Source organism: Macrobrachium nipponense, chromosome 10, assembly GCF_015104395.2.
Source record: "Macrobrachium nipponense isolate FS-2020 chromosome 10, ASM1510439v2, whole genome shotgun sequence".
Classification (NCBI taxonomy): Eukaryota; Metazoa; Arthropoda; class Malacostraca; order Decapoda; family Palaemonidae; genus Macrobrachium; species Macrobrachium nipponense.
This window is the reverse complement of record NC_087204.1, coordinates 95,985,504-96,010,754: the sequence shown is the minus strand read 5'-3', so window position 1 is coordinate 96,010,754 and position 25,251 is coordinate 95,985,504. Positions and strand designations below refer to the sequence as shown.

The 25,251-nt window shown below is 42.9% G+C and overlaps 1 protein-coding gene and 2 pseudogenes across 2 annotated transcripts in view; 2 read left to right on the top strand and 1 right to left on the bottom strand.

Annotated features, from left to right (window-relative positions):
* The window catches only part of LOC135224053 (protein canopy homolog 3-like), a 36,240-nt pseudogene extending 27,416 nt beyond the window's left edge, over window positions 1–8,824 (top strand).
* A 259-nt stretch (window positions 8,825–9,083) lies between these two features.
* Window positions 9,084–25,251, top strand: part of LOC135223776 (protein canopy homolog 4-like) — a 41,799-nt gene continuing 25,631 nt past the window's right edge. Inside the window, exons 1-2 of one of the 2 annotated variants that reach the window (XR_010316584.1) lie at window positions 9,084–9,157; window positions 9,379–10,786. Coding sequence is in view for 1 of the 2 variants with exons in the window: in XM_064262555.1 (XP_064118625.1) it covers window positions 9,107–9,157; window positions 9,379–9,606 (279 nt within the window). In the remaining variant the exon portion in view is untranslated. Of the gene's footprint in view, window positions 9,158–9,378; window positions 11,158–25,251 lie in introns of those variants that run through there. The other variant, XM_064262555.1, reaches the window with a different exon arrangement.
* The window catches only part of LOC135224052 (uncharacterized), an 87,452-nt pseudogene continuing 75,019 nt past the window's right edge, over window positions 12,819–25,251 (bottom strand).

The following is a 25,251-nucleotide window of genomic DNA, read 5'->3' as shown; positions in this document are numbered from 1 at the left end:
AGCCAAGCCCAACCATGCCATACCAAGCTCTCTAAAAGATAAGCCAAGCCAAGCCATGCCATGCCAAGCACTCTAAAAGCCAAACAAAGCCAAACCATACATGACAAGCACTCTAAAAGGCAAGCAAAGCCAAGCCAAACCATGCCATGCCAAGCACTCTAAAAGCCAAACCATACATGCCAAGCACTCTAAAAGCCAAACAAAGCCAAACCATACATGACAAGCACTCTAAAAGGCAAGCAAAGCCAAGCCAAACCATGCCATACCAAGCACTCTAAAAGCCAAGCCAAGCCAAGCCAAGTCATGCCATGCCATGCCATGCCAAGCACTCTAAAAGCCAAGCCTATTCAAGCCATACCATGCCAAGCACTCTAAAAGCCAAGCAAAGCAAAGCCAAACCATGCCATGCAAAGAACTCTAAAAGCCAAGCCAAGCCAAACCATGCCATGCCAAGCACTCTAAATGGCAAGCAAAGCAAAGCAAAGCCAAGCCAAGCCAAATCATGCCATGCAAAGAACTCTAAAAGCCAAGCCAAGCCAAACTATGCCATGCCAAGCACTCTAAAAGCCAAACCATGCCATGCCAAGCACTCTAAATGGCAAGCAAAGCAAAGCCAAGCCAAGCCAAACCATGCCATGAAAAGAACTCTAAAAGCCAAGCCAAGCCAAACCATGCCATGCCAAGCACTCTAAAAGCCAAACCAAGCAAAGCCAAACCATGCCATGCCATGCCATGCCATGCAATCTAAAAACCAATCAATGCCAAGAACTCTAAAAGCCAAGCCAAGCCAAGCCATGATATGCCAAGAACTTCAAATAACCAAAGATTTTGACTTGTAACTAAAGTGTTCTCATTTCTACGAGATATGGAGGATTATGATAACTGAAACTTTATATTGCAATAAACTCCCTGAAACCACCTGACTTAGCCCGGCCACTGACCAGGGCAAATAATTCAGGTGTTCAGGCAAGTATAACAATATCATTTTTGTTTTATTAGAAAACTCATTTTTTATAAATGAATGGATAATGGTATGTCAAACACATAGGCAAAGAGATTTGTGTGAATATCATCTAAATATCTGAAGTTTTATACTGACTAGCACAGGAATTAATTTATTAAATAAACAAGAAAAAAAAAAAAAAACATATTCCATGGTTTAAGCCAAAAAACCATGGTTTTTTTTTTTTAAACCCCACCAAAAAAAACATTGATTTTGCCAATCCTGCAAAACCAGGCAGCTTTAATACTCTTAAAAACACGTATCGTAAATAATGGAAAAAACCATAAAATAAAGGTTACAATAATGCAAAAGCAGGGAGCATAATAAAGGTTTAGTAAAATCAATGTTACAGCATAACAAATGCAAAAAACAAGCAGCACACCACAAAACTGACAAAACTCAAAGGGTTGCCTAGACAGTCACAACGTTAAGGAGAATGCTAACAAACAGGCGCAAACACAGTTGAGGCATCGAGACAGTCCACTGGCTGCAGAAACAGGAAACACACTCACAAAAACAGATGACCCCTGATCAAGTCATCGAGACAGCTGTTTGCTTGGCTGAAGGAATAAATTCACACTGATGACCTAGTTGAATCACTGAGCATCCTCATACTGCCATCAGAAAAGATGTTACACTAACAGATGAGGTGGTCCTCTACCTCCTTCTGAAGCCAACAGGTAGGTTATACCTATCACCCATCCAAATGACTCCCTTCTGCTCTGCTGCCCAAAATATGTACTGCATTCTCTGCTACTACTCTGAACCAGACTTGCTGCCACCCTGGACATGACTGCTGCTGTCAAAAGCAAGATGGCAGACGTTAATATGCCCCACAAAGAAAAAACACGAATAAGTAAGGAGGCAACGACCCACCAGGGCAAAACGATTGTTTCCCATTTATAACAACCATGGAACCTCACAGTTTTGGCTTACTATAGCTCGGAAGGCAGTCAGTTATAGACTGAGTGACCTAACAAACTTTATTTTTTAGCATTCAAACTTACCTGTCAGAATTATATACTTAGCTATGACTCCGTCGTCCCCGATAGAAATTCGAATTTCGCGGCACTCTACAGGTAGGTCAGGTGATCTACCGCCCCGCCGCTGGTGCGGAATAGGAATCATTCCCGTTTTCTAAGACGATTTTCTCTATCGGCCCGTGACGCATAACATTTGTTGTTGTTACTCTGATTTGATTTTCGGTGTTTTTTTTCATCGCTATGATCTTCTAAGCGGTTTATTTTGGTGACGTATTGGATCTTTGGTTTGGCATACTCTTTTGTGGACTGTTTTTTGGACTGGTTTTGGATATTTCTCATGATGTCGGATTCTAGCTTTAACGTTAGAAGACAGTGTGTAAATGAGGGATGCATGGTGAGGCTACCGAAAGCTTCGGTAGACCCTCACACAGTTTGTAAGGGGGTAGAAGGGAATGAATGTTCATTTCTAACACCTGTGGATGGAATGTGTAAATAGAATGAGGAAGAATGGAGAATTTTAAATTCCTATTTGAGGAAATTAGATATGGATAGGGCTAGGAGGCTTCCTCCAGAAGCGTAAGTAGGGTCTCGCTCTAACGAGCCTATTAATTAACACCTAACCCTAAACCTGTATCTTCTTCCTCTAGTACTAAGACTGCCAAAATCCGGCAACGGAAATTGCAGATCTTAAAGCTGCGCTACAAGGATGGAACGTCAAATGCTGACGTTGAAAGGTAAGCACAGTGATAGTGAATTAAGTGTCCCTAGTGCAGTGGAGGGTACGTCTGATCGGCTTCATCTCGCTCCCCAGGCCTAGACCTCTTCCAAGCTCACGGCCAGAGGAGACGGAATGTCAAAAGCCTTACGGAGGTTTGTGGAGAATCCCCACCGATCAGGCGTCCCCTCAGCAGATTCTGTGACGACCCGCGAAACTGCAAGGATCGCTATCGAAAAAGCATCCCTAAAGAAGTGTTTTTTCTTCGTCAGATTCTTCACCGAATGTAAGGGGATGGAGTTCTGATGAACTGTCACGCCCCTTAAAGAGAAGTTGGAAGGCTCCAACTTTGATTCAAGCCCTGAGCTCTCCGATCTATCACCTTGTGAGAAGAAGAAAAGGAGATTGGTTCCTAACAGCAAATCGGAGTTTTTCCTTCGCGCTTCTAGACATCCCGCCCTCACCTGCAATCAGGGAAGGAAAAAGAGAATGCGGCTGCGAAAATTATCCTAAATGTGCAGGAGCAACTTTCGGCCTTTAGTAGAGGGTTTTTACTAAGGAGACTCCCGGAGAAAGGACTCTTTCCTTCCTATAAAAAAGACGAGGGAAGGAAAGAAAAGAAACGAAAGTTCGGCTTATACTCAGAGGAATATGAAGAAATGCGCCAAAAACGCCCAATCTGGCGCAATGCGCCAGATGCGTTTGAGACACCATACGAGTTCAGAAGAGCCAGAAGCGCCAGATGCGGCCATATGCGCCAGAAGCGTCAGCCTGGCGAAAGGCGCCAGAGGCGCCAGATGAGCAGATGCGCCAGAAGCGCCACCCTGCCGAAAGGCGCCCCAGAATCGCCAGCTTGGCGCAAGGAATCACGAGCGCCAACCCGGCGCAATGAGCCACAAGTGACAAATAAGAGACGGACTTCTTCCAAAAGACAATTAAGCCAAGAAGGATTTGTTTAGCTTTCGGAAAGGATAAACCTTTTACTGACAGGGACTCTAGTTGTCGCACAGGCGGCCATAGCCCTTGTCAAGACATAGGTGGTTCCGGAGAAAGCGATAGGAGAGGACATCCTTCGTCTGACAGGAGAGAAAAGGTGTCGCACAAGCGGCCATCGCTCTTGACCAGGAGAAGGATAAAGGTTGTTTTGCAGGATCAACCTATCTCTCGTAGGGACGCAAGTTATCGCACAGGCGGTCGTCGTTCTTGCGAGAGTGGGTGGATGTTGCAAGAGGCCAGTCTCCTGTTGGAAATAAACAATCCTCTTCGGAATTGGATTTTGGACGAGATTTTTCGGACTCTGAAGACCATCGGCTCGGGTTTGTCAGATTACAAGACGCTGGCAGCCCTCTTACTTCAAGAGTTGGGGACTCTTTAAGCCCGACTGCTCCTCCTTCTCCAAGGTCCTTATTTTACAAGCACGAAGGTCCCAAAAACAATCATCTTTTATTAAATGAAAGCCAACCATTTCCAACAGGCTCTCCGATTCGTAGGAAATTGGTTGGAATCCAAAGGAGAAGGCGGGGAAGACAGTCTTTACCTGCCCTCCTTCCAGACTATCAGGAAAGAAGGGAATTTGGTACGAGACGGGCAAACCACGGGTCTAGCTCTCCCCCGTCCACTGCCGAAGCAGATTTTTCGAATCTGGTAGATTCGTCTAGGAGACAAGCCTTGTCATCAGCAAAGATCACATGGGGGACTTCTGATGACCATCTTCTCAAGGGATTGTTTAATGTCTTAGAAGTTTTTAACTTCTTAGACTGGTCCCTTGGGGTGTTGGCCAAAAAAGACACAAGAGATGAATCTCTTAGTCAGAAGTCCTTCATAGTGTTCTTTCCTGTATGGACAAGGCGGTTTTTCAGGATGGGATCAGGAGAGGTGGCTCTGTTTGGAACTGGTATTCTGAAGAAGAGAGTCTTATTTTAGCTCTTTTTCTGACGAAAGCAGTTACTCCTACTCAGAGGTCATCTCTTCTGTATGCTCCTCTGTCGGACCAATTGTTTCCTTCAAATCTAGTAAAAGATATTTCATTCTTGACAGAAAAGGCCACACAAGATCTCTTGGCCCAGTATGCAAAGAAATCGAGGACTTTCGGGTCCTATTAGAGAGAGAATCGGGCTCCTCAACAGCCCTTTCGACGGGAGCTCCTCGGCCAGACCACCCTCTTTTAAGAAAGAGAGGAGCAGAAGAGAGGTAGGTCTTCCTTCAGACCTATCAGAGAGCGAAATGAGACAACAGTCCTTTCAAGCACCGGTAGGAGCCAAGACTTCGAAATTTTTCCGAGAATGGACTCGGGGGACAGGCAGAAATATGGTCCCCTTTCCGTGGTAACAAGGGATATATGATTCCCTTTCGAGACAGACCTCCCTTGACTACGAACCCGAGGGAACTGTCAGCCCAATACAGGGGGACTGCCAAGAAAGAAGCATTATTGCAACTGGTAGAACAGATGTTTGCAAAAGAAGGCCATTGAATTGGTTCGGGATCCGCATTCCCGAGGATTCTACAACCGCCTTTTTTCTGGTTCCGAAATCCTCGGGAGGTTTTGGGAGACCGGTCCTGGATGTGAGCGCATTGAACCCGATTTGTGGAGAACACAAAGTTCTCTATGGAAAACATCAAAATCGGTTCTTGCGGCTCTTCGTCCAGGAGATTGATGGTCTCCTTAGATCTACAAGATGCATACTTTCATGTCCCCCTGCATCTTTCACGAAGAAAATCTCCGATTCATGATGCAGGGGAAAGTATACCAATTCAGAGCCCTATGCTTCTTCGGCCTTTCTACGGCCCCTCAAGTGTTCACGGAAGCTAATGATGAATGTTGCGAGAATGGCTACAGCTAGAGGGGATAAATATATCCCTTTAATCGGACGATTGCATATAAGAGCAAAATCGGAAATTCAGTGCTTGAAGGACTTGGAGAAGACTTTGAACTTGACAAAATCTCTGGGACTGCTCGTGAACCTCGAGAAAATCACAATTAATCCCCCAGACAGAACATAGTCTATCTGGGGATACAGATGGATTCTCGGGGTTTTCGGGCGTTTCCATCTCAAGACAGAATTACTCGAGGCTTAGAAAAGATCTCAAATTCTTTAGGAAAGAATTGGACCTCGGCGAGGGAATGGCTCAGTCTGCTGGGCACCCCTTTCCTCGTTAGGGCAGTTCATTTCCCTAGGAAGCTTAAATCTCAGACCTCTGCAATTTTATCTAAAGAGGATGTGGAGTCAAAGACCAGGAGACTTGTCAGAAACGGGGGGGGGGGTTTTTCCCATCCAACAGGGATAAAATCCGACCTAAAGTGGTGGTTAAACCCCATTAACAAGGAACGAAGGAGTGTCCTCTTGATTCGGAACCCTCACCGAGTGTTGTTTTCCGATGCCTCGAAACAGGTTGGGAGAGCCCGCAGGAGCCCTACCCTGCGGGTCTACCAATCGAAGTGGGAAGTTTTCCGTAGATTGTGTAGGTCGAAGAAGCTGTCCTCTTCCCAATACCTCTGTAACCGAAATCGCGGATTTTTTTTTTTTTTTTTTTTCTCCGTCTTTTAAGAGAAAGAATCCAAAATTGGCCGTATCAACTATCAAGGATATAGGAGCATGCTCTCAGCTGTTTTTAGAAAAACAGAGGGCTGAATCTCGAGAATAATAAGGATCTTCATGATCTCATCAGGTCTTTCGAGACTACGAAATTGAGATCGTCGATTCCCCGAGTTGGAACCTGGACTTGTCCTAAAGTTCTTGATGTCGGACAGGGTTCGAACCTATAGATAAAATCTCATTCAGAGTCTTACTAGCAAATGCATATTCCCTGTTTGGCTCTCGCAACTGCTAAGAGGATCAGTGAATTGCATGCTTTGGACTCAGGACCTTAAAATTTTATTTAGAAAAGAAGAACACAGCTTCAGGGATGTCGACAAGGTCTTTGGTGTTCGGTAGAAACCCCAAGAGACCTATGTCAAAGAACGCACCGGCACTCTTTGTCAGAAATGTAATTACCGAAGCTCAATAGGAATTGCCAAGAGAACTCTTTAAAGCTGCTGAGAGTGAAAGCTCACGAAGTCCGGGCTGTGGCAACTTTCCCTTTCTTTTACGAAGAATATGTCCATGAGAAACATTTTAGTAGCAACTTATTGAGGTGCAATTCAGTATTATGCATCCCACTATTTAAGGATGTTAGAATAAACATACGATAAATGTTTCGCCTCTTGACCTTATGTATCAGCGGATACTATGCTGGAATGGAGCAGACGCTGATCCTTAAATTTGTTTTAATATTTTTTAATAATTAGTTTTAATATTGTTGTTGAGTTTGTGGGTTGCTTGAAAAGGATGTTTGGGGATGACTCCTTTCAATCTTAGTACTAACCCCAATGAGATCAGGTGATCGGGATTAGTGTCGTGCTCTATGATCATGCCCAATAGGCAAGGTGTTTTTTGTCATGTACTGGGAGGAACCCCCCATTGACAAAGATCCTAAGGTTCTGAAGCGTAAGTGGGGTAAGACCCCTGTAAACAGACCATCAAGAACTCTTAAGCATGAGGTCACTACCTCGCTGAGGCTCTTGAAGCGATACGGGCTCCTAGGCAGTACCATGAAGTTCTCTTTCGCAACACAGGTAGGAATCAAGGTTTTTTAATTTATTACCTACAACATATGTTTTGTTTCCTGTCTATTTCAGTAGATTAGCTGTCTCTTACCCTCCGCCAAAGGTGCCAAATCAGCTAAGTATATATCTGACAGGTAAGTTGAATGCTAAAAATGTTATTGTCAGATACAATAAAGTTTTTATGCATACTTACCTGGCATATATACGGTGTATGGCCCACCCGACCTCCCCTCAGGAGACAGGTGGAAGAGAAAATCTGTCTTAGAAAAACGGGAAATGATTCCTCCCGCCGCCCCCCCAGCGCGGGGCGGTAGATCAACTGACCTACCTGTAGAGTGTGCCGCGAAATTCGGGAATTTCTATCGGGGACGACGGAGTCTATAGCTAAGTATATACTGCCAGGTAAGTATGCATAAAACTTTATTGTATCATGACAATAACATTTTAATAAATGAGGTGATTAAATCATTCACTTATGGTAAGGAAATTTCTGTACTTGCTTTTTTGTGTCAATTTTTAAGTTAATCTTTTCCATAGTCTCCTCTTTTCTATGGCTAGTACGTATATGCCCTTATGAATTTTTTCCCCATATGGAATATCCATTTTCTTTTTTACTTTTATGTACTGTATACTGAATAAATAATATACTTTTTATAGAAAGAATTCCATTTGTGTTTAATGCAATGAGAATCATTGATGGAATTATTTTATGAACCAGGTTGATATGCGGTGTTTTCAACTTTATTTATTATACATAATTTCTACTTTTGATACTTGTATTTTTGGGTATTCCTTAATACATATGTATACTTTTATCTCTACATACAATGTGTAAGTATTTTCTTGTCCTTTAATGCTTTTCTTACTGATCAAAGTAAAAAGTTTTCTTTTTTTTTTACTCTTAATACTTAATCATCATCCATCCAGGCTTGCTTCCTGTGTAGATTTTAAAAGTATCTTTATTAAATATTTCTAGCACTGTATAAGATAATAGTTCATAAGTAACAGTTGCTCATAATACATAATAGGAGAAGAGTTAAAGAATTGCAGTACAGTACACAAGTACAGGTGTACATCTTAAGGGGTATATGTAACAGTTTTATAACTTCAGGTAAGTGTCATTTAAGGCTGTTTGTAACTTTTGAATAACCTTAACCAAGTGAATATTTGTTTCCTAGTTTTATAATAGAACAGGCTTATCTGCACAGTTGTAGTGGTTGTGTACATTTTAGTACTTTTTCATTCCTCTACTATCCTTAGTTTATTATATGTTATAAAGCACCCGACATAAGTTCACTTTTTCACAAGCTGAATTGTATGTATATAAAGAAATTTTGAAATATACAAGTCCTACTACTTCTCTTTCCTACAGAGAGCTGCGACTAGTTGAAAACCCCCCCCCTCTGGAAGAAGTTTGCAATGGAATGCTCGATACAGGATACACAAGGAGATAAAGGACTCCACAAGATTTGCTAAGAAAATGAGTTCAGACATTTCAAACTTTACATAACCTTGTGTAAGTAAAATGGTAATGGATATAGAAAAGCCTTGTGTCAGCTTCTGTTTTTTAAATCTCACAAAGACTGATACATCTGGTAAATGTAAATTTTGTTACATTATCCCTTATTACTGTAAATGTTAGTTTCCTTAACTAATCTTGGTGGTCTAGTTATCCTTTGTCAAATTATAAATTGTAATTAAGTTTCAACCAGACTAGCAGACCTTTCAGATAACTAGATTTGTTTAAATAAAATTTAAATTTTCAGGAACAAAGGAGTAAAAAGTCGATTTAGGAATGCCGTATGAGCTTTGGGATGAACCCTCGGCCTGAAATTTCTCACCTTAAAACTCAGGTTAGTTAACAGTATTTTGATAGTCACTAGAAGAGTTAATGCTGTAAATACCAAGGTTTTGTGTTAAAAGTTTTTGCTTTAGGGTTTCAAGGTGCATTTAGTGAACATATAACTTCTTGTTTTAATTTATGAAATTACTTGTAGTTTTGGTGGAAAATTAAGATGCATAAGAAATTGTTTTTACTGTAAATTAATCATCTATTTTTTTGTACCATTTCAAGTGTGAGAGGTTTATAGAAGACCATGAAGATCGTATATCCGACTGGTATTTTGGAAAGCAGAGAAATACTCTAAGGGAGTCTGTATGTAAGAAAGTGCTTAGAGATAAAAATGTTTTAGATGAACCCAATGGAGAAGACATTGAAGTTGAACCTGAAGCTGCCTCTGAAACACAAGTCAAGAAAAGTAGGAAAGGGGATATGGGAAAGGCTGACAAAAGTGAACTATAGGTTCATTCTTATGTCACCTTTTAAATAACTCCGTTATTTTGTGGTATGTGTAGTCGTTTTTAGGTAGTCTTTTTGATTACTCAGGTATTGAAACAAAGGAGTTTAATAGGCTATATCTTGTCATCTTTCTTCTGTTTACAAGAAACTGGTAAATGTTTAGAGACTGCACATAGGTAATTAGTTTATTACAGCTGTGCTGTTTTGCTCATATGAGGTCACTAATTTTAATAACCTAATGCTTTCATTTCCATATTAGTGTTAGTTTTAATTTATTTGTCATCCCCTAGATAGGACAGTATAGTACAGCATGCATTTCCTAGATGCATCAAAAGCATGTTTATTATTGTTTCACGAGCGAGACTGTTTTCTGTACTCTGCAATTGTATTCCAGTGTTCAGTTTCCATTTACATTTTGTCAAAATGTTTCCATACCCACATTATTACAAACCATTATTAGTTTAAGCCTTACCTCCTGTTTACTGTTGCACAAAGGTTGTAACAATTACATATTCAGAGTAAGTAGAAATAGATAACCCGCTGTCTTGCACTGTTTTTCTTGAGGATGATTTTGTGCATTAATATTGTAAATGGGAACTTTCATTTAATGCTCTTCTTTGCTTTCTATTATTGATTACTGTTTTCACTTCTATGCTGTGATGAAGGTGATTAGAATGGGAGGTTTTAAATTATTTCGGGTATACATTCTTTCTCATTGTTTTTATACTTCATTAATCCTTTTTTAGTATGAAACAACCTTCAACAATGAACTAGGTTAAGTAATATTACCCCCTTTGGTTAAAATACTATGTGGAAATTAATATTAGCATACATTTCACCTTACATATGTACCACTGGTTAACATGAATTGAATGTAATGAAAACAGCCCAGTTGTAATCTCCCTACCACCCATTGAATATTACGTGTTACATAGGAAATACTACACAGTGTGTTGACTCACAGCTGTCCCACATAATTTTTCTCACAGTAAATGGGAAATCAGCACTGTTGAAACAGTAACATAGTATTTTAATCCGTAGGTAGGATAAGGGTAATATATTATACTTTATCACCTCTAGATAGATATTCAAGATCTCCTGCCAAAGAGTATGTACAACCTTTAGCTTGCATTCATGCAGCAAATGTTGACTACCAAGAGCATGTTCATTTGAATTTTAATAGGTATTATGAGATGAGGCTTACTTTCATCTTTAAAAGAAATTTTGTGTGTGTCAGCTGTGCAATACAGGAAACTCAAAATAGTAAACCCTTTGAGATTCCTTTGATGTCAAATGATGTCATCCTCAGCCCAACTGCTGCGGTTCCAGTAATGCAAAATGACCCATCCAATGAAAATATTTGGTAACCATGATATTTTGAAGTTTTTCGTTCTATATTTTTGAATTGACTAAATTCAGATACTCGGCTGCAATTTGAACATACGTACTGCAATTCAAATATTCAGCTTCAGAATGATAGGAAAACCAACTTGATACCATTTGATGAAAAATGAAATTAGTAGTTAACAATAAAAGGACAATGTTTGTCTATAAATGGTCCAATATGTGGATTTGCCACAGACAAAATGGTAACACTCCAAAATCCTCAAAGGGTTAATTTTACTTGCTTTGACATTTTGAGTATTTCAAGTGTTGGTGCAAAGTATTTATATAATTTTAAGTTTTAGCCTTCATTATAACTGAAATAGCATAACCTTTGGTCACAATGATAGGGGATTCATTGTATTTTCCATTGTCAAGATGGGGTACTGGGGAAATAATGTTATTCTGTGTAGTTTAAGTAATCACAGACTGCATGGGTTTTGTGGTTCTCATTTCCAGGCAAAGGAGAGATGGCATGGCAATGCAATCTTATTTGTGTATTATCTGTAAAAATCTACTTTAGGAGAAACTGTATGTTAAGATTCTTTGTACCAGCAACAGTTTTATACTAAAACCTCACAAATTGTTAAGTTGTAACATTTCATTTTCATCTATTTTTTTTATATCATCTGATGGTTTGACATTAAAATTTTAGTATACTATAATGAATTTTGTTACAATATTTTGACATTTTCAGGCAGAATCTGAAGACGCAACATTTTTAGTCAAGTGCAAGTGGCTTTAGTGGTGCCAAGTATAATTGATTGAGAGTTCATTCAATGCCACATTATTTTACTTCAGTTTTAGGATCCCTTAGACACTTTTAATACTTATGGGGATTTGGCAAATTGAGTATATGAAACTAAAGCAGGTTGAAAGGCTATTTAAACAACTGAGCTAATATAATCTTAGCATCATGTGATGAATGACATTTCGTTTACTCTGGTTACTCTCGATTTATAAGTTCTTGAAAGTTACACAGGTGTCATGTATATTGGCATGTTTTCTTTTTTCCCTTTTCTGCTGTCATTCCAGTCTGGTTACTGACAGTACCTTTATTTTTATGTCACAAGGCATGTTTCTACAAGGATTAACAGAAAACCACTTTAGTTTGGATGAGACAAACCTTTTCACCATATTCCTTTTTTATTTTTGTCCCACATTGACAAGAATATCAAACTTACTGCTGGAAATGAGTGGTAGAGATCCTCAGAAAGACTCGCACTTTCAGAAGTACCTCATAAAGAATTAGCAGTTTATACATTGTCCTTTGTTTCAAACTACGTACATAGATTTGTGGTACTGGAAGGATAAATAGTTTAGTTCAGACAGTAAGCTTAAGGTTCATAAGGAACATCAGCATGAGATTCCTCCAATTCAGATTGGAGATGATTATTTCAAGAATGAAATAAGTATGACTACTCATCCCCTTCATCCAGTTGTCATTCTTCAGTGTAACCAAAGCCGAAAATTTCAGAAATACATAAATATTTCATGTCATCCCTAGCCTCCACAGCCAGGCTTCCCTTGGTTTCTATTCTTTTTGGAGATGGGGTTCCTGTGTAGGTACACTAAACAATAGCTCCTTCCATTCCCAAGGCATATCTTGTCCATCTTGTAGGTGGAAAGGAAGTCCTTTGGTTATATGATTTAAAACATTTTAATGAAAATACGTTTATTAATCAGTAATACAAAATATGTCATGGTTTATAAAAAATCTGCATATAATTCTATATGGTAAATATTAAAATTTCCATTAGAATTTTAAACATTAACAACAAAACTTCTTTTAAGAATAAAAGTGTTTAAAATAAATCATATAAAATGCTCTGGAAGACAAGAGTGTTATGAAATTTACTTTAAAAGCAGTCTACAGAAAAGTCAGATTTAAAAAATAAAAAATGCCAAATCATTTTTGATACAGACAGCATTTCAGGTTTCTAGTTTTCAATATATACATATACAATATATGACAAAAAAGTAAGATTTAAATTTTAAGGAAGCCAGTATTCTCAAGTTTAAGTTAGACAAATTGAAGGAAAACTTTGTTTGCTGCAAACACCAATTTACAATGTCACACTGTCTTATGTAGAATCATAGACCAACTTCTTCATTTTACTGTACAGCATATATGTATACTTATGTTGTATGGAGTGCTTGCCCCTTAATTGATAATACAGAGTACGTATGTCAATTCCATTTCTATGAGGACAATAGCAGCCATAATAATTATAATTATCCATTATTACGGTTGTTTTAAATCATAAAAGAATCATTCATAAAAGGAAAATGTACTACATTCAGAATGATCTGCATTTCAGTCTACTATTAATGGTCTAAATAAACTAATCTTTTATAAGAATAATTCAGTCTATTAATTATTTACTTGTGAGAAAAACCTTCATTGCCATACTGAATGCCTCAATCTGGAGCATCTAGTTCAGTTCTTAAAATAGTGTGTTGCAATACCATTACTGAGAATCCCTTTCACAATCTTAAGACATTTGCTCCCTTATGTTTGAAACTATTCTCATTTTGTACTTCATCAAAAACATTTTTGATTTGCTTTGTATACCCACAAACGTGAGCATTGGTTAGTACTGAAAGCTAAACCCTTACCCATGTTAAATTAACATACAAAAAAATTCCTTGGCAGACCTCAATTTAGCACCACTGAAAAAAAAAATTAATTACTAGATATAACAAGAACTTCATAAATGGCTAGATACCCCTTTTACATTTCCTAAAGCTTCCTTCATAATCCTAAGTACAAAATCAACATTCTCTGGAGTACAGTTGTAGCCCATCAAACCTATTCTCCAAACTTTTCCTGCAGAGGGACCAAGACCTCCACTGATTTCCACTAGGTAACTGCAAAAGAAAGAAAATTAATGATAATACGTATTGACTTCTGTGATGGATTTAATTTTCATAATGGAAAAAATAATTTTTGACCAGGAATACAAAATTTCCATTCTGAAAATCAAGGTTTAGTAATACTGGACTTCCTGCGAGTCAGTAAACCCATAATAAATGAAATTTTTAAAAGGATAATTTTCCATGGATAAATGACAAGATCAGTCATCATATTTGTAGTCTTATGAATTTAAATTCCTAAATATGAAAAAAATCAAATTAGAAACTGTATTGATACAGAATACTGACATTCCACTCATTAACTGTTTAGCCACATGTGTGTGTCTTTCATATTTTCAATGGACAGTTGGCCGTAATAGATTTGTATATCCTGTAACTGAAAATGTGCAAAAATTCTTATGATTAACTTGTAAAGCAAGATTCTACAACAGCTCAATGTTTTTTTTTAGGTAAATTGATTTTAGCTGCCCAAGGTCAATACTAATGATAGAAATTTAACCCATAATGTCAAAACGTCTGTCAGGACATTAAGAAAGGGTTCAACACTAAGGACCAATTTCAACTTCATGTAGAGAAATTAAAGTACAACTGGGTACCATGATAATGAGATTAGACAACTAAATGTGGTTACAAAAGAGAACGGATGAACAGTACCAGGAACAAAACAATGCAGATGGGGGCAAAAGGAAGCTGCAGAGAAGCTTTAATACTTAATAATGTTTAAAGTGTTCTGCACCAAGTCACATTAAGTGGCCTACATTATTACATTGGCAAAGTGGCTGTCAGGCTAAAAACCATAATTATGCAGGTATGGAAAGCAGAAATATCCAAACCTCACAAGTAATTCACAGACACAGTAGAGATAAAATATGACAATTTGTCTAAAATTGCATTTTTCCTAACTATACAAACCTGAGGTCCTTTTACAATAGGAAGGTACTAGCGGCAGCTGGATAGGTCGTAAGCTTTCGAACAAGGGGTTCGGTAGTTAACTGATTGTCCGACAGGCGCGCGCGCGCGACTGGGAGGTAAACAAATCACTTTTGCTTTTGGCCCAAGCAAAAACTGCAGAGTGAGGGGTGGCATGAGGTGGGGCTATGTGTAAAGGACCTCAGGTTTGTATAGTTAGGAAAAATGCAATTTTAGACAAATTGTCATTTGTTCCGACACGGCATACAAACCTTCGGTCCTTTTACAATAGGAAGACTCACTTCTTGGTGGGAGGAATCTGAGTCTTTTGTGAACAGACTGGTGTTCGCCCAACCTTGGAAGCCTCCCTGGTCGTAAGAGCGAGGGAGGGATCCAAGCCTCTGTCCGATTGATCGGGGTGTGCACCGCAGGATCAATGGTCAGACCTCTGGACCGAGTACTAAGAGAGAGGCAAGCGTATCTCTTCGTACCAGCAATGTAAGAACTTGTTCCTGTACAGGAGCAATATAAAGTCATGGGTTTGACTCTTGTAGGCATCCACTTCCCCCCTTGTAGAAGGAAGTGGTGGATATTCTGCTCCTATCCCTAGTGAAAGGGATAGGATGGGGCTCTGTCATATAGCTCACCTGCATCTCGTCCTCATCCAGCGTAGTGACGACCGTGGCCCTCTGCCCACAGGTAGAGGAGGAGGAAAAGATGGGAAGAGGGAGCCAGTCACTCACTCACTCACACATCCATCCACAGTCACACCAGGACTCGATGCTGTTTCAGCCTGCGAGGGTCTGGGTTTAGCTACACAACTTGTTGAGCAGCCACCACGGGTCCTAAGGAAAAGGTATCCAAGGACCTGTGGGCAATATCCCGAAGGTAGAAGGACGTAAAGGTAGTCTGGTTAGACCAGACCCCTGCCTTCAGGACCTGCGCCACGGAGAAGTTCTTACGAAACGCCAACGAGGGGCCAATACTTCTGACTTCGTGAGCTCTCGGACGGGACGTACGGATGTCGTCACTACCATCAGCCTCATACGCCCTCCTGATGAACCTCACGCAGCCAGAATGAAAGAGTGTTTCTTGGATACTTCTTTCTTGGTGACCCCGGTGCTAACGAAGAGGCGTCGACACTCAGGCCTGAGGTGTCGAGTTCTCTTCAGATAGCGCCGTAGCGCCCTCACAGGACAAAGCAGCATCTCATCCGCATCATTATCGGTGAAGTCCAATAGGGAGGGAATCGTGAATGACTCGAACCTGTCGTCAGGGATCGACGGTTTCTGAGTCTTCGCAACGAAGTTCGGGACGAAATCGAGCGTCACGGATCCCCATCCCCTGGAGTGTCGTACATCATAGGAAAGACCATGAAGTTCCCCTACTCTCTTCGCCGATGCCAGGGCCAGCAAGAAGAGGGTCTTGAGGGTCAGATCCCTGTCTGACGACTCTCGGAGTGGCTCGAACGGCGTTCGAGTCAGACTCCTAAGGACGAGAGTCACATCCCACGCAGGGGGCCTGAGTTTTCCCTGGGTGGGCAAGACCTTTCGAAGCTCCTCATAAGCAAGGAGACTCGAACGAGTTCGAGATGTCCAATCCCCTCAGTTTCAGGACAAGCGCCAAGGCGGCTCTGTATCCTTTGACTGTGGGGACTGAGAGGAGCTTCTCTCGGCGAAGAAAAAACGAGGAAATCCGCTACCTGCTGAAGAGTGGCTCTGAGAGGAGATAGACCCCGTCTACGACAAACCACCACAGAAGACGGCCCACTTCCCCTGGTACACAGCTGCAGAGGACTGACGGACGTTTCCAGCCATCTCTGTTGCTGCGCTACGAGAAAAGCCTCTCGTTCGCAAGAGATGGTGGGGATAACGCCAGCCGTGAAGACGTAGGGACTGGACTGCTCGGTGGTACCACCCGCTCGACGTGTGGCTGGGCGAGAAGGTTGTGCCAAGGGGGAATCTCTCTCGGGTCTCCTGCGAGAAGAGCCAGCAGGTCCGGATACCAAATGGCCTGTGGCCATTTGGGAGCCACCAGGATCATCCCGAGATTCGGGGTGACCAGTGCTCGACTGATCACCTTGCGAATCAGGCTGAACGGGGGAAAGGCATAGACGAAGAGGTTGTCCCATGGTGTTGAAGAGCGTCCTCTGCAGCTGCCCATGGGTCCGGCACGGCCGAGAAGAACACCTGGAGCTTCCTGTTGTGCCGGGTGGCGAACAGATCCACGACTGGTCGCCCCCACAGGGTCGAAGAGCCTTTCCGCCACGTCCTGGTGTAGAGACCATTCGGTCCCTATCACCTGATCCCGACGGCTGAGCGTGTCTGCTACTACATTCCTCTTCCCTGGAATGTAGCGCCGACAGCTCTATTGAGTGTGCCTCGGCCCACTCGTGCACCTGCCGAGTCAACTGGTACAACGGGAGAGACACTAGGCCCCCCTGTTTGTTGACGTAGGCCACCACCGTGGTGTTGTCGCACATCAACACCCACAGTGTCCCATCAAGCGGTCCTGGAACTCTTGGAGAGCGAGGAACGCTGCCTTGAGTTCCAGTACATTGATGTGAAGGTGCTTGTCGTTTCTCGTCCCACACTCCTGAAGTCAGCAACTCCTCCAGGTGTGCGCCCCATCCCTCGGTCGATGCGTCTGAGAACAGCTGCATGTCCGGGGGGGGAGTGCGCAGAGGCACTCCTCTTAAGAGGTTCCTGTCGTCCAGCCACCAGGCTAGGTCCTGCCTCACCTCCTGTGTCAGTGACACTGGAAAGCTTGGGGGATCCGTCGCCTGTGACCAACTCTCCTTTAGTCTCCACTGAAGAGACCGCAGGTGAAGACGCCGTGAGGGACTAACTTCTCGAGTGACGACAGGTGTCCGATCACGACTTGCCATCGCTGAGCTACCTGTTCCTCCTGCCGAGACAGGAACTGGTTGGCTGTCCTCCCTGAATCTGCTGATCCGCGAGTCTGCGGGGAAGACTCGCCCTTGCTTACCAGTGTCGATCAGCATACCCAGGTACTTCATCCTCTGGCTTGGGCTCGAGATTCTGGACTTTTCGAAGTTCACAACGATCCCCAGATCGCGACAGAACTCGAGCAGCCGATCCCTGTCCTGTAGCAACTGCGAGCGGGAGCTCGCCAGGACTAACCAATCGTCGAGATACCTCATCAGACGTATCCCGTGCGAATGGGCCCAAGCAGACACCAGAGTGAACACTCGCGTGAACACCTGTGGGGCGGTTGAGAGACCGAAGCAAAGTGCCCTGAACTGGTACACCGTCCCGTCGAGGATGAAGCGGAGGTACTTTCTGGAGGACTGATGAATGGGTATTTGGAAATACGATCCTTCAAGTCCACTGAAAGCATGAAATCGTTCTCACCTGATGGAGTCGAGCACTGACCGTGTCGTCTCCATCGTGAACCCGCCGGGTCTGGCGAACAAAAACCCGGTTTCAGAGGAGAGAGATCTATCACTGGGCGCCAGCCTCCCGTAGACTTTTTCCACCCAGGAAGAGTCGGCTGTAAAAGCCCGGTGACTGATCCGTGACGATTTCTACAGGCTCTCTTGCTCAGCATGGTCTTGAATCTCCTGTCTCAATGCTACGTCCCTTCGATGACCCTGAACGCACGACTGCTGTTGGACCGGGTTTTTGGGGGTTAGGTGAGGGGTGGCCGAGATTCGAAGGGTAATAGATATCCCTCCCGAAGGACATCTACAATCCAGGTCTCGGCGCCGTAAGCGCTGCCAAGTTGCCCAATGGCTGGCCAGGCACCCCCCCACTTCCGGTAGCAGGTGAGGGGGAACGCCGTCCCAAGCGTTTCCCCCCTTTCTTCGACTTCTTCCCAGAGCCTCCACTGGGAGGAGGAGGGCTGGGAGGAGGGCTGGTTACGGCTCCCCTTGGTAGAAGTCGAAGAAGACAGAGTCTTTCCCCGGGGCTTCGACGCAGCTACCGTCTTAGCCACCGAGGAAGCGCTAGCCGAGCTCTTAGACTTGGCCGCAGTCCGATGGCTGCCCAGAAAGCCTTCGAGACTGCCTGGTGAACCAGACGGTCACTGTCATCAGTGCGCCGTCTGTCCACCGCAGCGTCCACCATCTCTCCTGGGAAGAGAGACGTGGAACTCCGTAAAGGTCCGTTGCGAAAGTCCAACGCCGCTTCACGCCCGGCCGAGCCTGGAAACCCGAGTAAGGACAGCGTCCCTTCGTCGGAGAACCAGGTTGGCCACAGGTTCACCGTCTGGTGGGCAAGGAAGGAGATGGCTCTTTCCTCCAGACTGGCAAAGTCTCCTGAAGGCCGAGTCCATCTTCGGGAGAAATTCCCCCGGAGTTGGCTGCGACCTTAGATACTGTGAGGGACCACAGATCTAGCCAGGAGACGGCCTGGAAAGCTGCCATGGCGGTAGATTCCAGGCCGAGTGCCTCTTGCTGCGAGAACCACAGGTTCTCGGACAGGAGCTGCTGCAGAGCCACACCCGGAGTCAGCCTGGCTAACTCCGGGTTCACCTGTTTGGGCGGCATCGGGTGGGTCTTCAGAGTCACGTAAAAAAAAAACGCCGCTGTCGCAGCAGAGGAGGTGAAGCAGCTTGCTCGACCTGCCAGACTTGAGCGAACCGTCTTGTCCGGAGACAAGTGATTCAACCTGGTCCAGCACTGAGGTCCGCAAGCTCAGAACGCGGCAAAACCCACCGTCGGTCTGGGTTCCCTCTTGCGGGCCCCAGAACGACTCGAGCCGGGACGTGGGCTCGGAGGTGGGTGGGAGCGGCGATCCTTCCGCGAGTCGTTGTGCTGACGAATCAGCGCAATAAACCTCGGCAAAGTTTCCTCTGGATCTCAGGAGTGACTGCGTCCTGCGGAGTCGGACCATCCAGTCCCTCAAACAGGAGCATCTCCCGAGACCCTCCTCCCTCAAGGGGAGGAAACAGCGACGACCCCTCTCGGTCTCCCTCCAACCACCTGTGCGTACGACCTGGCTGGTCCGAGAACCGTGCCCTGGTACGTTACGACGACGTGGTGGGATCCTGAGGGGCGCACCCCCCCTCACGATCACTCCTCAATACCTCGCCCCTCCCGGTGTAACCCGAGGAGGTTGAAGGTATGGGAGAGGCAGACCTGACGCTCCCTCCTCGCTCGCTGGCAGAACCAGCGGGCTTGGAAGACTGCAGGCGATCGCCAACCCGCGGTGGCGATCGAGCTGCAGACCTAGTCGAAGCCGTCTCGCTGTGGAGAACGGCTTGGACCGAGAACAGAGCGGCCCCGGTCTCGTGTGTCAGAGGAGCTGGTGCTGGTCGCCGGTAACCCGATCGCTTCTCTGTGAGAGTGACAGTCAGGCGACCGGCGAGCTCCACTGTCACGGTGAGATCGGTGCGTATCATCACGGTTGCGTCAGTTCGCTGGTACCAGCCGTGGGCTGGAGCCGGCGAAAGGGGGGACCTCTTCCCAGCCTCAGCCCGTGGCCGGTCGTGGGACCGTCACGTCCGCCGGGTAGCCGCTGCTCGCGCGAGAGCGAGAGCTGGTCTGGTGAGAGTACGGGCAGGTACGACAGGCTGTGTAGGCGGTCCAGATGGGCGGACCAGCGGCACAGACATCCTAGGTACCGGTGGGAGGTCCAGGGGCGAGCTCTTCGGGTGGGCACACGAAGTCCGGTCGCGGCAGCACGGCACAAAACCCAGGTGGCGGCATCACACTCCCCCCGAGGGTACGGCGACTGGCCCCTGCACCGATGTAGTAGGTGTTACAGAGACCCGCGTGCGGGGTGATACACCAGGTGAGGAGGTGAAGCGTAGCCGGGTGTTGTAAGGGTCGTGGTGGTGGTCGTAACCGTCGCATGGGGTGACCGCCACGGAGCCAGCGAGATGGTAGAGCAGCCCCTGGACACAATCGGGCACGCCCTGCAGCCCCAACGATGCCCACACCTGTCCGAGGTCATCCTCGCGGCAACCGCACTGAGGAGGCAAAAGTCGGGTGATTAGGGGGATCCTCTACCCGTTCGCGCGAAGACGAACGGATAGAGGACCCAGAGTACAACTCGACGTCAGGGTATCTAGCGCCCTCCTCCACACTCGACAAGTCAGGAGAGGAGGAAAGGACCTAGAAACCCCCCCCGAAGGGGAAGGCGCGAGACGTGGAAGTTGAGCGGGCGGCAGGAAAGAAGACGAAGTGTCCGTCACCAAAGGAGTCGCGGGAGAGCTTTCGACGACTCCTTTGCAGGCCTTCGCTTCTTCCTGCCCCTCATACAAAGTCCACTGCGCCTCTGACCAATTATTGCAAACATCACATGGCTCGGCTCGGGTGCATTCGCGCCCCCGCCCCACGACCGAGCGCACAAAATATGAGGTCTATCTCCGGGAAAGAGCGGAACTTCCGGCATTTTACGCCCTTCGGTACCCGGCATAGTCTCCGTGGGGTAGCGAGGCAAGGAGATTCCATCATTAACCAATAAAAGTTCAAAATAAAATATATGAAAAGAGAGAATGATTGTACTTACAATGAATTCTTTCATACACAAACCACAACCATATACTCAAGAAAGCAACGACGAGAAGCGGGCAGAGAGCGTCGAACACACGACGTTCCACATCGCTGTGAGGCCGAAAGCAAAAGTGATTTGTTTACCTCCCAGTCGCGTGCGCGCGCCTGTCGGACAAGCAGTTAACTACCGAAGCCCCTTGTTCGAAAGCTTACGACCTATATCCAGCTGCCGCTAGTACCTTCCTATTCCTATTGTAAAAGGGACCGAACAAGGGTTTTGTATGCCGTGTCGGAACAATAAGAAACTTAAAGGAATGCCTCCATGCATACCATTATGTGGATAGAAAAACTTGTTACAGTACTGTGTTGTGTACAGGATTGAAGACAATATCTTTAAGAAGCCTTTCTTTTCCCAGTTTCTAGTCATTGCTCTTGGCATGATTAATTAAGGAATAAGAGGGAGACACACCACATGTACAAAATTTTAAATGGAAAAAATTAGTTTCATCTATTACACTACCAACTTTTCAAGATCTCGCACACCTCAAAACATTCCTTTTAACAGTCTTTTGAGCCAACAATCTATCAACAACCCTTACCTTTACGAACTTACGCGATCCTGCCTTGGGCAATTTTATATTTTGTGGATGGTGCTTAGTTGATTTTGTACTATAAACTGAGTGTGTACTGAAAAGTTGTCAAACAACAGCTACAAAATTTGGTTCTTACTTTGACATGAAGTATTTTACTACTTTCATCCAATCGACGCCATCTGGGACACGGATGGTATTTACTGTAGGAGTCCTTTTGCTTGCATCTGAAATAAACATTTCTAAACCAAGTGCAGCAAGACCTTCCCATAGCTTCTGAGCACATGCTCTATGACGTTTCCATAAGGATTCCAAACCTTCCTCACAGACTATTGCCAAACCTTCTCGTAAGGCATACACTGAGCTTACTGGACCAGTATGATGGTACCTGGAAAAGTATTATGCATTTTCGAATCAGGCAGGAATGGAAAAAAAATATAAATATACATTATTGACATGATGCAAAATTACTATATACACGGTTGACATGCTACACTGCATTTATATGTTAACGATTAAAAACATCTTGGAATCAAACTAGATAAATGTTATTCTCTTCAAACTGTGTTAGCAGGTAACTAATGACAAAAATCAAATTTATTTTACAATGGAAAGGTTTTGCAAACTGAGCTTCACATTTTTGTCATAAGCTTTAAACTGTAGTTGTGTAAGTTTTACTGATGCCTTTACATACTGTAAGAAGCCGTGAATTTAGTTTTCTTTTTATTATTATTACAGAGTACTAAATGATACCATAAAGTCACAATGCTAAACTCTTAGGGCTCACCCAAAGGATTTGTTCTTTGATGACTTAAAGAAACAAAGTACAGGTTTTTTAAAAAGTTACAAGAGTGAGTGAGAGGAGGCTATAATGAACTTGAAAATGAAAGGCAGGCAGCATTGCAACTGAGGTTGTTTGGACTTGCATCAGTAGAGCTCTTACACTTACAGTATGATGTGCTAAGCACATTGCAAGTGGTAAGCACTTAATGGATAAAAGCTTGTAAGCTAACAAACTATACATTACAGTGATAGAACTGAAGTCACATCCCACTTCCCTCTCTCTCATAACGGATAAAAGAGCTTGATATACATCCAATCAATTTACTTTCTGAAAATCTAAAAATAGAACTATACCATACTAAAATTCAGGACTGCTTATATCAGTTTCTACCCCCTTCCATAAAGCAAAAGAATATTACACACTGCTATTTTCCATTGTCCTGTTCAAGCATCATCGTAAATATTCTTCTATCAGCTATTCCCTCTAAGGGGATTAGATGTCAAATTAGTTCTCTACCCCCTTCACAAGAATAAATAGGAATTTCTGGAAAACTTCAGAAACCCCATAACACAAATACACAGCTGGGTAGCAAAACTTACTTGGCGAGGTTGACCGTCACAGCCCCAGTAATTTGCCAGCCAAGTCATAATCTGCATAAAGCTTCTTATAGGAGTTTTTCTTGCATGCACTTTTGCCCTAGAAAAATGAAATTGAATAACATAGGTGAAATGCCTTTCATGTTACCCATGTCAAACTAATGAAAAATCAATAACAAATTGTTATGAACATTTTCAGAAGTTTCAAGCTGAAGTACAGCGACAATCCTGAACTGCCATATGCACAGCACCCAATTACAGTACTGAACATGTAGAAACCAAGATATTTTTAACTTCAATACTGTACTTATAGTCTATATATTCCCACCTTCAATCAATATATAATTTTAACTTCAATACTGTACTAAGTCTATATATTTCCTACCTTCAATAAATATATAGTACAAGTCTAGTCAATTAAATATTTGTCTTAGGTCACTTTATACAAAAATATGTGAAAAGCAACCAAAATCTTATTGAATAATGAAAAAAAATAAAAAATAAGCATTAAGAACCATTTACAAAACAAATAACACTTGAAGAGCAAAGCACCTGTGCTTCATTTTTAACCTGTCTACAAGTAATATGCATGAATTACACATTATCTATGATGATTCTGAGCTTAGCACTTGAAAGGGGAAAACAACTCGGCACACAAGCAATAGGCAGTCTTATGTCTTCTCTTATGGAACAGACCAAAAAGCTACATAAAAAAATTTGAAATATATAACAATCAAACATAAAAACTTTTTAAAAATAATAACAGAAGGTTAAATGAACTTTGGAAAATGCAAGCCTAGGAAGGAGTTCTGAAACATGCAAACAAGAGATTGTTGATCACCAAAAATTGTGGATTGTGGAAAGTGGCAAAATGGCATTAATATAACATCTCTAAACAAGGACTAGCAAATGATTAGGGTAAGGTCATCAAATACATAATTATTTTGATATTTTCATGAATGTTTACAAAAGAGCATAAAAAAAGAAAAAAAAAATCAGACCAAATATCTTTTAGTTCAAACTTACATAGCTCTGTCACCAAATGCAATAGGGGCCAGTGATGGAGGAGCAGATATGACTTTCTGTGTTCCAGTATATACAACATCAATCTCCCAGTCATCCATGTAAAAAAAAGGTACACCGCCTAAAGATGCAACAGTATCAACTGCCAGTAAAGCATTGTACCTAAGGGGAAAATATATTTTGTTAAAATCATTCAATAAGCTTTAATCATGTCCTCTCTTTATGGAGACCAACTTGTACACAGTCTATGTAAAAGCAATTTCATCATACTTCACTGTAAAATTCATTCTGACAATGCTTTTGTTTTCTCTTAGAATTATGGTAATTCTCTTGAAAACCAATATCGACATATTTTCCATCTGTAAAAATTACAACCAACTGGTATACAATATTTACACAGGGCACACACAACTGTTACAACCAATGCAGTTTCCTCTTTATACTAAACAATTTATAAAGATTTTTTCAAACCCCAAAAAATTAGATGCACAATATTTTCTCTATGAAGAACATAATTCCAGTCAAGGAAAGATATATCTTGCACAGGTTTTGGATTTAGTTCTGTGATAAGGCTACTCTATTTTGAAAAACCAACCATTCACCATTATATAATAAAAGTTCAGACTATTGCAGATCACAGATTCTACATGAAGCTAGGCTCATTTAGAAAATAGTTGCAACAGTTTATTTACAGCATTACAATATTTTATTATAATGCTCTACTTCTACAGCAATATTTTATGTATAAAGTACAGCAGTACATTATGTAATTTCTTTACTGAAAAATATATTCTACTTTGACTGTATTTCACATATATTACCAGTGGGTTAAGAATCCAGAATGCAAAATACTACATACTTTCTACAAAGGGCACCAACACCTTCTAATGGTTGCAGTGCTCCAGTTTTTGTTGAAGATTCTCCCTGAACTACAAAAGGACAGCTGGTTTGTGTGCTTTTAATCCTGCTTCCAATTCTCCTAAGCTAAAAACTTCACCTGCAGCTTTTTCTAGAATTCGGACATCA